At 42.5% G+C, this 14199-nt stretch overlaps 1 protein-coding gene across 2 annotated transcripts in view; it reads right to left on the bottom strand.

The window, feature by feature from the left end:
* The window catches only part of CDC14A (cell division cycle 14A), a 515591-nt gene that overhangs the window by 82578 nt on the left and 418814 nt on the right, over nt 1-14199 (bottom strand). For both annotated transcript variants that reach the window (XM_085601899.1, XM_085601900.1), the window contains one exon: nt 4281-4419. In XM_085601899.1, coding sequence (XP_085458025.1) covers nt 4281-4419 — 139 coding nt within the window. The remainder of the gene's footprint in view (nt 1-4280; nt 4420-14199) is intronic.

The following is a 14199-nucleotide window of genomic DNA, read 5'->3' as shown; positions in this document are numbered from 1 at the left end:
GAATGTACCCCTGGCTCTTAGCCTGCTCCATTTACTTTCTCCTTTCTCTACTCAGACTGCCTCCCGGTGCTCTCCCCACTCTCTCATCAACACTCAATCTATGAACTGCCAGGAGGCTCCACTACATGTGACATTACGAATCAGATTGTGTCTTTAGCTGGGCATGTTGGCACTTGTAGCGCTTCATTACCAATTAATGAATGGGTCCAAGTATCCCAACGTGCTGCTGGCTAAAAAGCCCCAGCTATGCTCATGCTATTTTGGTTCAGGCAGGACTGCTTCTATTGGGGTAGAACAAAGTTTGATTTCCATGTGGCTGGTATCAGTCTTTTTTTTAATTTCAAAGTTTATTAGTTTTATACAAACAAATACAATAGCATTCTGTCACAGGGTTAGCCAAACGTAGCAGTCTTGAGCGACAGTGCACAAAACAATGATCGCCTGGAAAGTGGCACAAGTAACCTCCAGTGTCTGGGATTAAATCAAGGCTTATACCCATAACATTTTCGTTTATTCCGATGTGAGACATTATACATGTGGTGGGTATGCCGCGACTTGGACTCCAATGCTCCTTTTACACAGGACTTGAACTGCACCATACAGAAGAGGCCCAAGTAGGCCAAAACCAGTCCGGAGTTGCTGGTATTCAAAGCCTACACGATACTTGCTCTAGTAGTTCCTGGTGGACTATTCCAATTGGGACAACACTACGTTTTATTAGTATGTGGCTGATCTTGGTCCGAAGTGGCGTACTGGGCAAACAAATGATGGATTGGAATGCCGCTCGAGTGAGTACCAGTGGCTGAGATTAATTGAGGCACTACCAATTGCTTTTTTGTTTTTCCATGGCAATTACACACAGTACTACTCAAGAAGTGAGATGTCCGCTTTACATTTCCTTCATTCTGACAAACTCAAAAATAAATATAAATCCTACCAACATTGTACTACAGTAATGTAACAATGAGGTCACAAGTCATGCTCCAGTGATTTTATCTTTGACTTACTCTGTACTGCTATCTTGGAATGTAACTGCCATTACCTGCAATCCGAACACCAAGGTTTACATGCACATTCCTAAGCGTGCCTAACGAATATTTGATTACCGATTTTTGCCCAGATAGGCATGTTGGTGATTCATTAAGACAAATGAATTTAAGACAATGGCAAAGCCTGCTTTGCATGCTATTCCCAGGCACCAGAATAGCTATTTGTAACACCTGTATCATCAAGCCTTAATGCTCTTTCAAATGATTCAGAGCAGGTCTAAACCATTATTTGTAACCCATGAAAGATGAACTAGGTGGTAGTGCTGTATAACTCCACTAGTGACAAAGTGTCTATTAGTTTATTGGCTTAATCACAACAGGGGTTCCTATGCCAGCCTGCACAGTCTACCTTTGCCCTAGAGTTTTTTCTTGTCGGATTGGATATTTTGCATGCCTGCCTGTTTTATTTTTACAGATTGTTTCAGTGGAAAGTCCTCTTCAGCTAGAATTCCATAGTGTATACCATTAGGTCTTAAGCCAAAAAACGTTTTAATGTAGAGGCCATGTTTTCAAACATAGTTGGCTTTGGAGAAAGTGTTCCCGAAGGTAACAGCTCTGGCCATTAGTACGGTTGTGCCTGTATTGCCTTCCTTGAAGACCCACCAACTAGTTCACAAGAAGTTAGTAAAAGGACCTTTAACAGTCCAGAAATCTACTTGTGCGTTATAGTAAGTAGGGTGCAACTACAAAACTTTGTTGTGGGTCACTGTCTTTAGTCTATAATAGATTACTGTTGAGCTTAGGTTAGCTCCACCACAAACCAATCCACCACTCAATGATCCACCACTCAAGAAAAAATCCCACATTCTGGGAATTAAGATACGATTATTTTATGCACATTATTTTTGCCTTCTTCAGAACGACCTGGTTTTCCATGCCTAAATCTGGGTGTTGAACACCAAACATACTAGCTATGGTGCATCAACAAAAAAAAAAAAAGAAAAATTGGCATATGGCACAGGACTAGCCAAATCAGAATCCTGTCTGTAAGCTAAAATACTTAAAGATAAGATTGATGTCCATCACACATACCATAAGAAATCCAATTTCCCAAGATAGTTCCCAAATATATGGGCACAGAGAACCTTGACACTTCACCTCTATTACAGTTCTCATTGAGTACTTCTTTTTAAAATACCGCTCTCTGCAATCCCAGAGCATCTATGTTAAAATGAACCAAGTCCAACATATAAACCAGTTTCTAGGCTGTCTCTGGCAATGGTCAACATTTTCATCCAAAGTATACTATAAGTTGACAGTATGACTACAGGGCCACTCCTGCAATGGAATATGATTATTTTGGCCACATAGTACTCACCCTGCAAAGTTGGAGTTATTGGCATTATAAACGCCAATGTTTTTTACATCTAGCCATGTTGCAGGCTGCATACCATATGTGGCCAAAAGAGGTGCCATCAGACCTCTTTTGGCCACATACGGTACTGCACCCTGCAGAAGATCTGGTAAATCCACCCTTCTCATAATGCATTGCATGCAAGAAAGTACCACAAGTACATTCAAATAACTATGTCCATATACATAATTAGTAGCTTTGAAATGTGGCAAAATAATTATATTAATTTTGGATTAGGTTGTACGCTGTGTGGAACTGATGAAGGGAAATTTATAGAAGGTCTCATAAATGTGAGATGTGCTAGTGAGTAAAGTAACCACTGCCAGCCTTACTTAGGACCAAGTGCGTATCCTGCCTTTAGCCCTTTAAGAAATTAGTGCTTTGAGGCAGTAATTAAAACCTAGGGAGTAACAACATTTGTAACAGGGGATGTCCTCATTGGAGGTTAAATGAAGACCATGCAGTACTAAAGATGAACTACTGAGCCAATAAAAAGACTATTTACAAAGGACAGGGACACAAGCCAAGTAAAGAGATGGGCGGAAAGTGGGCGGAGCTTTATGCCCATATCTTGAATACAGCATGGCTCAAAGAGACCGCACAATCGCTGCCTAGACAATATCTTAAAAGGTAGATCCACTGAACTTCGTTCAAATCTACTTCTCAAACTAAAATCAATTAAAAAATGTGATGTCTGCACCTTTACCTGAACTTCTGCATGAAACCTCTTCCAACCAGCACAGCTGTGGACAGTATTTAGAAAGGTCTCACACAGACAGCAGAGTCAGATCCTGTAGGCTGGATTTTGATCTGTATCCTGCCTTTCAACTCCAAAGGTGCATGAAAGCTGAACCAATGCCTTGAGGCAGGCTCTATAGTCGATAGGAGGAATTATTTTGCCTGGCTGGAGGAGGAGCCTTAAGCCTTCTTTCCTAGAGGACACAAGTGACTTGAAAACCAGTGCTATAATCTGTGGCCATCCTACTGAAGATGTGTGCAACTGGCCTTGACCAGAAAAACATGCAGCATTTAAAAAAAAAAATAGCTCACAGACAGAAGAGTGGCTAAGCACTAAAAAAAAGCCTCACTTCAAGCCTTGGCAGCAGAAAGTTACCTTCCAAAGATATTTTCTTCAGTAGAGCAAATGGCTCCGAATTCTGCATCATCAAAGCCATCTTCCACATATAGCCTTTTGGTTCAGCCCTCTGGGCATTTTTCCAAATAATGCACTGCAAGTCCAAAGGAAAAATCCTTAACTGTCCAAAGACTCAACTTCAATCTAATTCCATGTACATGCGGGTCAGACTCACAAAGTCGCCAGGTCTGACTGAAGTCCCAAAAGTGAACTCTTTTTAGAGCATTTTCCACCCTAAAGATTGACCAGCATTAAGTGTTTGATTTCAACCAGTGCTTATGGGAATTTTTTATGGTTTATACTGAACCATTGAACCAATTCTATTATTGTGGTATTCAAAACTTGCATACTTATCTTTTTAATTTCTCTTGGTGTGCAATATTGTGTTGCTATATTGCATATCTTGGTCATATTTCTCTCATACCTTTTGCACTGCTAATTAGGGCAAACTACCAAAGAAGGGTCACAAACACCCTAGGAAACATTGGTTTACCCTCGAAGGTTCCCCTGGTCAGGGAGTGTGGGAGCTCAGGCATAGACTTCTTTCAGGACCGTGGCCTCTCTCACCCACATCCTACGTACTGGATTTGGTGCACACATGCTTCATTGTGCTATACTGCAGTATTCTACTTCAGGGTTGGCAGAAAGGTTTGTATTTCATACAATTTATGCTACGGATAACATTAAGGGGACAGCCAACAACTGAAAGCGCTTGACACCATTTTTGCGCTACTATACTTACTCTTCTAGAAAATGCTGCTGCGGTCCAATGATGGAACCTGGACGACATATTCGAATCCAAGCAATCGCTTCAGCGTGAGTAAATCTGTAGTGCTTCATCATATAGCATGCTATCAATGTACCTGTCCTTCCTAGACCCGCTGCAAATGAGACATGTTTTTTTATTAAAATGCATTTGCATCTACTACAATCATAATTCATTAGGAGTGTAAAACTGTCTACTTCAGGCAACTTACATGCACATTAAGCAAAGGCAAGATTTCACATTCAAGGCAGAAACATCTACTGACATGAAAGTGGACAGATTTTACAAGGAGAGAATCTAAATGGCATTGGATACCGGAGTTTAAGAAATTATAATTTAACACGGCTGATCAACACAAAAAGTGAACATTGCAGGAGGATTCGTGAGAATTTTAAGGTGTGGGTACAGAGACAAAGGCACTAAAGCAAATATATGGGGCTTCAATCGAATTAGACAACACCCCTCAAAGGCTGCAATAAGAGTTACAAAAAAGATATTCTTTGAAAAATAAAAGGCTGCTACACAGAGGAATTAGAGGAGTTCTCTATAGTACAGCATCCAGTTAGGACATTTCTAGCTCTCGTCGTTCATTCCTTAACTCCTCTCATTCTTCATTTCCCACACCTCGTTGCTCATCCCTCTCTAATTGGCCTTCATTGATTATACTTCAACCGTAACATCTCCTCATTCCTTAATCCTTTTTCAGTATCCTCAACCTCTCATCTCTCCCTTCTCGTTCTTCAGACCAAATCCTTGGTTACTCCACACCCCTTCTTCATAGTCCTCCTCTCCTTTTCCCCCATTGACCCTCACTGGTCATCTTTTACTCTGCATCCCTCATTACCCCGTTATTTCACATCCCTCACTCTTCGCCCCACTCCCCGGTCAGTTGTAGATCATTCTCTTCCCTCACTCTTCAGTTCTTCTTCCTCACTCTACACCTTTGAATCCGCAATCCTCGCTCCCGCTCCTCATTTCCCTCTCATATAGGGTCTGGTGATGAGAGAAAGTACTTATGTATTTAGTTGTGGTCGAAAAACAAAAGTATTCAATGCTGGAAATGATTTACATGCACACCAAAGTAAAAAGGTGTTTTTATGTAATGTGTGTTCAACTGATTCACGAAATGCTATTAGGAAGATGGTATAATTTGTTTTTAGGTAATAAATGATTAAAGGCACATCAATAAACTATCTCAATAATTCAACTTCAATAGAAGTGAACCCTGTTTGTCGCACGGCTCCACCTGCCCCTTGTTCTCGGTTTCCAAGGAGTAAATGTTTCCCTGATTCTGAATATGAATGAATCATTACGACTCCCCTTGAATTATCTGTCAAAATATTGGTGAAAACTGTTCTGAATATTGTGCTGTAACACAGCAAAGAAAGATAAGTTTATGCGCATGCGAATAAGAACTGAAATGACCGACCGTGCAAAGGAAGCAGAATATGCAAATATGTAATGTCCACATACTGTGCGCCTGCATATGGCTTTCAGGCATCTGGTTCGCTCCTGTTGATTGCAGGGTCTATAAAAAATAATGTGTACCTTCTTTCTATATACATGTGTGTAGGAAGCTGGCTCTTTATAGGATTTATCAAAATGAGATCTTGTAGACAGTTCAGGGGTTCCTTTATGAGTGGACAGGGGGCTTGCTATGGTAATCCCAAGGTGCCCTGTTAAGGGGAAGTGTGGTCGAGCAGCCTTTGACACTAACACAGAGGTGTGCAAGACATCTGAACATACAAACAATGGTCAATAAATGAGCCACGACTCAAAAAGGAGATCCGCACGAAATTATAAAAATAGCAAGTAACTTTATATATGTTCAGGCATCAGAAGAAAACTGTTCAGGTAAGTAGGTTTTTAAATAGGAATATTTTTTAGTTTGAAAAGTCGACAGTGCAATTTCAAAGTTCTACAATGTTAACCTAAGGGAGGAAAATCATACGCGGTTTATCGGTTCTTGTCAGCGACTTACGGGACCTTTTCCCAGGAGTTAAGGTGAGTGGTGGGCAAGGTCCAAGTCAGTACCAGCAGAAGACCACCAGTGGCACTAGGGCGAACGGGTGCAGACGTGCACAACGGCGGTGTGTGCCTAATGCTATCCAATTGATTGAGAACGGCCGCAGTACAAAGAGGTTGCAGGAGGGGACTGAGACTAGTCCGGTAAAACCAAGTGGCTTTGGGTCTTTTGCTGTGGGGGGACGTGGGGACACATTTGGTTCTCTACCCCTTGGGACGAGGCATCCGGTGCAGAGGTTCTATGGGGTGTTGTGTTTCTCCGTCCGGAAACACTTGCGGTTGAGGGGGCTTGCCAACAGAGGCTGCAGGCGACGTCGGGGGTTCACAAGGAGTCACTTCACAGTGGACTCGGTACCTTGAGGACCAAGCTGACACCGTTGTCCCACTTTGACACTGGCTGGGGGGCTCGAGTGCAGTGGTGCTTGGCAGCAGGTTTTGGCAGGGTCGAGTCCTCTTGGTCTTTCTTTTGCTGTCTGCAGGAAGTAGGGGACAGTTCCGCTGTCTCTTTGGAGGTCTATGTTCCCGGGAGGAGTCTGGCTGTTCCCCCATGGTTTTGGGGACTTGACAGCTACAGGTTAAGTTAACTTTTGGGGCAATATGCGAAATCAGCAGGCAGGCCAGCAGGGTTGGCACCAAGTCAGTTGCAGTGTCTTCTGTTCTTGCTGTGCGACTCTGATCAGTCTTCTTTCTTCAGGTCATCAGGATCTCCTCTTCTGCCAGGAACTCCCCTAAATACTCCATTTAGGGGTGGCAGGCAAGTGTAGGTTAGTAGCCAATGGGCTACTGACCCTTGGGTTTACTACATCCCCTATTTAACCACTTCCTGATAAAAGTGGGCATAACCTTGTCCCAGAATTCCTAAGTATGCAATCAAAGATTTCTACTTCTGAAAAATCATGTCCACCTCAGTTTAGCCCACCTTAGGGGTTGTACTACCCTGGGAGTGGCACGCCTACCTGACTGACTAATCTTCCCCACTGTCCAAGTGCCAATGGGGCTCTGGACAAGGCAGTCGGCTTCCTCCCCTGTGAGGTGGAACCAGTTTCGCATTTGAAAGGCGGCAGCTCTATGAAGCTTGCCGGCCTAGGAAGGCTAATCAGCATGTCATCCTGTGGGAGGAGGTGTTACACCATCTTCCTGGGCATGCTTTTCTTCTGGGTCTCCCGAGATCAAAGGCTCTCACCTTAGCAGATCAGACCAGTGTCTCAGGCTGGCAGAAACCAGTCAGAGAGCACACCAGAGGCTGGTAGGTTTTTAGGGGGTACCTCTAGGGTGCCCTTTAGGTGCATGTATTGGTAAATCCAACACTGGAATCAGTGTGGGTTTATCAATACGAGATATTTCATACCAAACATCCCTATCTTCAATGAAGCCATCATGTAGCTGGGGAACTCATTTTCACCACTTTCCAGCACATGTTTTAAAATAGCTTCCCAGGTCACTTCCACTGGCAGCAATTGGACTGACCAGCACAGGAGCACATCTGCACATGCAGGTATAACCTCACATGTAATATTCAGCACACAGCCTTAGGGACGTCAGGAATGCTGCAGGGGTGACTTACAATTATCACATGCAGTGTTAGGCAACATGGCACACAGGGATGTGTGACATGTTGTAATTTCACTACATCAATAGAGAAGGGTTTTTGAAGGCCAGGGAATGTGGGTGCTCAGCTGTGTAACGTAACTTCTTGCTCCAAAAAATATTAGGATGGTGCTAGTGGGAGAGGGGATGAGCCCTATAACCCCTCAATATTGTGTGGGAAGAGGTTCTCAAACTTACAAAATGTACATCCAAATCCAGGCACACAGAGTAAATCAACAGTATGTAAAGTCTCTACACAATTTGTACACAATAAAAAGAAGATGTTGCTTCGTCTTTAATTCAGTATTTCATTGGACCAAAACAAAACCAGCCGACACGTGTTTCGTCGCATTTGGAAATAGTTCCACGACTTCCTCAGGGCTGGGAAAGATACAAAGAATATGTATGATACATTTTTAAGTGTGAATAGAAAGTATGTACGTTCGGATTGTTTTGTGACAAATTGCTACCAGTGGAATCCGTATAAACTGAAAAGAAGGTGCAGGAACAAGTTACAATTGTAAAGATTCAACATTTGTCAGAGTGGTGCGTCGCTTTGGGGAACACTGTCCCTTGAAAGTGACAAGGCTAGTGGTGCCCATTTAATAACTTGCAAACACAAATTATCTTACATATTAACACCTGGCGTTTTGCAAGTCCCAAATGTTAAGCAAACTTTTACCAGATAGATAATGCTCTTTAAAAATCATTTAAGGAAAAGAAAATTAAAACAGGCTTGTGCTAATCAAGTTTGTTAAAGTACAACCTTATAGAAAAACAGAGATAGCTTTGTACCTGAATAGAGACGATAAAGGTCTTTGTAATCTAGAGAAATATAAAGGAAAAAGGAAAGAAACATAGGAGAAACCGGGTGGGGAAGATATGGAGCTACTCCTCGAAGAACTAAACATAGAATCAGATTTTAGTATAGCGAGTGGTCTCAAGTCCAAATCCAAATGGATACCCACTCTCCCGGGGGCCATCTCCATCAATAACTTTTACAAACGGGTGCTAGAAGACATTGATCAACACGACAAGAAATCTACTAGGAACTCTTTTAAATACAAAGATAACCTAGTGAAAGGAGAACGTTTTGCTCTGAAAACATTAAGTATGGATCAAGAAATTCTTATTAGAGAAGCTGACAAGGGAGGGAAAGTGGTGATCATGAACCATGAAGATTACACACAAGAGATCATGTCCCAACTTAATGACACCACATGTTATGAATCACTCTCATACAACCCTATAGGTTCCCTCCCAATAGAGATTAATACATATGACTACATGGCACAGTGCTGGCCTACTTAATGTAGAAGAATTTCTGTACTTGAAAGTTTTCAGACCTACATACCCATAGCTTTACACTCTTCCCAAAGTTTACAAGCACCTCCCATTCCCTCCTGGTAGACCCATTGTATCAGGGATGGGAGGCCCCACTGAGAGAATAGCAGAATACATTGACCTTTTTCTGGGACCAATGGTGCGAAATCTACCCTCCTACATCCAGGACACAAAACATATTCTGAGCCTACTATCCGATTTACAATGGCAGCCTGGAACTATACTGCCACACTAGATGTAGTATCCCTATATACTAACATTGAACCAAACATAGGACTTCTTGCAGTTACCAAACTCTTACAGAATAGACCCACCACCCAATGGCAACATACTAATATGTTGGTTTCGATGATGGAAATCGTCCTTAACAATAACTTTTTTCTATTTGATAAACACTGGTACAGACAAACCAGGGGTGTTGCAATGGGTTCAAAATGTTCCGTCATTTGCGAATCTTTTTTTGGGTACACTAGAAGCAGACTGGATTTGGGGTACAAAGGGTGCACAATGGATCAATTCGATCATATTTTGGGGGTGCTACATAGATGATTGTTTACTTCTATGGTCAGGAACACAGAATGAGTTACAGCAATTCCATACACACTTGAATAGTAACTCTTTGAATATGAAATTCACCATGGAATCTAGCACTTCAAAGGTTACTTTTGTGGACTTAGAACTGTACATTAAAGGTGATCAGGTACACAGCATACTGTTTCGTAAAGAAACATCTTGCAATGCAATTTTGCATGCAAACAGCTCCCACCCGTCCCATCAGATTAGGGCCATTCCCTATGGTGAGTTTTTAAGAGCTGGGAGGAACTGCAGTGATGACGGGGATTTCCAGACCGGCTTTACAGCCATGAAGCAAAGATTTGGCAAAAGAGGATACAATTCACAAATGATCAGAAAAGCTGAAGAAAGAATGGCCAAGGTCAACAGGTCAGACACTACGCACTCGCACCCATATCCAGAAGCAACTCCCTCCAGTCAGAATGATTACAGATTTTAATGATTTGCACCATTTGGCCAGGAAAAGTTTCACTAGACATTGGGGCATCTTACAATCGGACAAATCACTTTCTGCCTTTATCACGAATCACCCGCAAATCACATTCAGGAAAGGCAGAACACTAAGAAACCGACTTAGTCCAACTGTACGGAGATGTACAGATAACTCTACATGGCTTAGACCTCACACCATAGGTTTCTACAAATGTGGTTGCTGTAACATATGCCGATGGGCCTAACATGGTACCAAGAGTTTTATGAATTTTGACAACTAAGCGATATGACAGACACAACATAAATTGCAACTCTAAGTTTGTGGTATATATCATTGAATGTGTATGTGGCAAATCCTATGTGGGTAGCACTATCAGAGCATTGAAAGACAGGGTTACCAAACATATCAGAGCAATCCACCAGCAAGATGCTAGATACCCAGTAGCCTTACACGCAGCAGCTGGTCCTTCACAAGGTACTCAAAAACGAGTCTCATTTTTTGGTATTGATGTGACCCAACCAAATATACGGGGAGGTAACAGGGAACTTAAACTAAGACGCACTGAAGCCCTGTGGATCATGCGCCTTCTAACCGTAGAGCATGGTCTTAAATGTGATCACGAAATGCTATATTTTCAGGGTGATGACTAAGGAACATATTCATATACCTCCACACTGAATTAGTTAGTCAAACACCAAAAGTACTTGATCAGGCGCAACGCTGTTTATGCAGTGCAATAGGGTCTTTAACAAATATATGCCGCTCCCAACTAATAATAAAATCTGCCTCTTACACACTGAAATATGCCCCACCTAAGGGGTAACTAGCCACCGAACTGGCAGAACACTTGTGCACTTGAAAGACTTAATGTGATTCAATCTGTTTAACACCTGAATATTCATCTTATTCGATTCTATACAAGTGTCAATGAATAGCAATTTACTATAAGCTTATTGTGTTTTTATTTCATATAGTTCACGTGCGATACAGGGCATAGCCTTGTTGTATTCTACCAAACAACTATGTCACACGGAGCCCTACTATGCCGCTGAATTTAAGTGAATTGCAATTTGAATCGAATTCAGTTTTATTCTAGGTGATCTTATTAACTTTAGCTCTATGTTTTAGATTCTGTTGCTATAAATGTTAAATGCTGACGCCACTTTTGATTTTATATTGTGACATACTTTTACACCACGACAGCTGTGAAGTCTAAGATTCAGCAATTATAATAATTAATCGTCACTGATATTTAGGCATGTGACACATTTGTATACCAGGACAGCTGAGATGTCCACGATTCTTATATTCTATCTTTCTGACATGTCCACCATAAATGTAATCATCATGTTGGCCCTCGCATCATTTTCTTTCTCTCTCCGTCTCGCCTCCTTATTTACGTTTTCACTCCTTTTTCTTGGGGATTATGAGTTTCCTACACCATTAGTTTAGATCATTAATTCCTAGTAGATACGCTATACTTATGCGATATGGAGACGGTGTAACTGGGCGCCCGCAAACGCCCGATATCTATGGAGTGGGCGCAACTCCTCATCCTGTTTAAGCAAACAGATGCGACGGGGGAAGCCCCGGACATGACACAGCCCACCCCCCACGCCCCGGCGGCCTCCCCCGACCGCCACGGATCGGCGGAGGACACGAACGGCCCATAGGATAGGCAACATACCCAGATACGAGGGCGAGTACGAACCCAGTCCCCTGCCTAGCGACTAGTGGCAGACCAGCCCCCCCCCCTTCCCCTAGGGGAGCCCTAGAGCACACCACATACACCTACCACCAGCCCATACATACTCTGTCACAGGAGCTTCTCGTCTGCCGGCCCCGCGTCCTCTCCCCCCCCTCCCATACTTCACTCACTGCCTCCTTCCCTCCCCTACATTACCCAGTTTCGGGGCCCCCCCCTACCCCAGGGCCCTTTCCAAGCCGCCTCGTAGGCGACAATAGTCCCAGTTGGCAGTTTACATACCGTTGTTCTAGTTACACGACATGATAGGGAATCTGAGAAAGAAGGGAACGCTAAATAGACCGAGGTGGGGAGGTAAAGTTAACCCTGATCGAGACGGTAGGTGTAGGCATGACCAGGACGATCTACATGGGGGCCAGACGGAACCGACATAGGGGAAGACAGGCCTCTCGGGACATCACAGGAGGTCTCCGCAGCTAATGGACTACAGTTTACACGCACTATAGCTTTTTCAAAGGCCCATGATGTTAGGATACAATGATTCAGGTTCATAATTGTGAATGTTTCTTGTGATGCAATATATGCTAAACCCTAATAAAAACATGTCAATTAATGGAGACGGTGTAACTATACTCGAGCTGCACACCTCCATCTACATATATTTTTCTTTATTTGCCATCATGAATATATTGTTATCTTGACACAGTGTCAATCAAGTTTACATCGCACCAACTTCATTACCCTCAATTTGGACAGCGTTCCTCGTGTTTTTCATACTTCTGTTTTTCTTGATTTTTATCGAACTACCGGTCTAGTCTTTTAGCCGGTCGAGCAGGGGCTTTAAAATGGCTTCCAGTTTTGAAGATCACGTGTCCGTACCCGGAACACAGTGATCATCCGTGAGGCAATCCTTAGTATACTCGCTACAGGTAAGAACTATGTCGTCCTATTTATCCGTGTTGTTTAAGGGAATAGAGATTGTTTTCCTCCATAGTTCTGACACAGACTTCTTTCAGGTCTTGGCTTAGCACGGCCACCGTCCAACGCTCTGCACCTTCATGGCACCCGCTTCAAGAAAATTATTCTAAACTGGTAACTAGTTCATAAATTTTTCTTCTCTAGGACACCAGACTTTGTCATAAGACCTTTTGAATTTTGGATAGTCATTCATATAAAGGCCCGATTTGGATTTACATGGGTGGTCTTCACAAAAAGCGAGGTACGCGCTGTTGCACTTTTGTCTAAGTTAGGAGGCCAATCACCTTCACGTGGGCTTGTGATCTCGCTTTTCACTTTTTAACAAGGCACTACGATACCCTTAACTGTAGGATCTCGAGTTCTCTTATCTCTGGTGCTGGCACCGACGTATCACATTCACGCACAGATTTGGAGATCCCGTTTACCTCACATATCTAGGAAATCACCTAACCGGTAGTGCGGCAGGAGCACTTTTCCACAGGTTGCGCTCCCTATGCTAATTTAAGAGCTTGTACTAGTTAGATCTTTTCTGATACCATCAGCGTCCCTGTAATGTTTCCCGTTTCCATCTTATCCTCAGACGCGTTCGTACATTTATCGTTATTACCTTAAGGACATAGCCCAGCCGGGTTGGAATTATCACTGGCAGCACGGCAAGTGCCCTTCTTATTTTCAGTTTCCTCTTTGGTTTTGCTTCATTTACCGTTGTCCATCATATTTGTTCCATAGTTTCAGAAACCTAGATGCTCATAATTCCCCATTTTTTCTTCCCCACCCTGTTTCTCCCACGTTTCTTTCCTTATTTTCCCACTAGATTTCTCTAGATTACAAAGACCTTTATCGTCTCTATTCAAGTACAAAGCTATCTCTGTTTGTCTATAAGGTCGTACTTTAACAAACTTGATTAGCACGAGCCTATTTTAAATGTATTTTCCTTAAACGATTTTTAAAGAGCACTATCTGGTAACATTTTGCTTAACATTCGGGACTTGCAAAACGCCAGGTGTTAATATGCAAGATCATTTGTGTTTGCATGTTATTAAATAGGCACCACTAGCCTTGTCATATTCAAGGGACTGTGTTCCCCAAAGCGACGCACCACTCTGACAAATTTTGAATCTTTACAATTGTAACTTGTTCTCGCACCTTCTTTTCAGTGTATAGGGTTTCCACTAGTAGCAATTTTTCACAAAACAATACGAACATACATACTTTCCATTCACACTTAAAAATGTATCCTACATATTCTT

The sequence above is a fragment of the Triturus cristatus genome, chromosome 4_2 (assembly GCF_964204655.1).
Source record: "Triturus cristatus chromosome 4_2, aTriCri1.1, whole genome shotgun sequence".
Lineage (NCBI taxonomy): Eukaryota > Metazoa > Chordata > Amphibia > Caudata > Salamandridae > Triturus > Triturus cristatus.
Note: the sequence above shows the minus strand (reverse complement) of the source record. Positions and strands in the feature narration are given on the sequence as shown.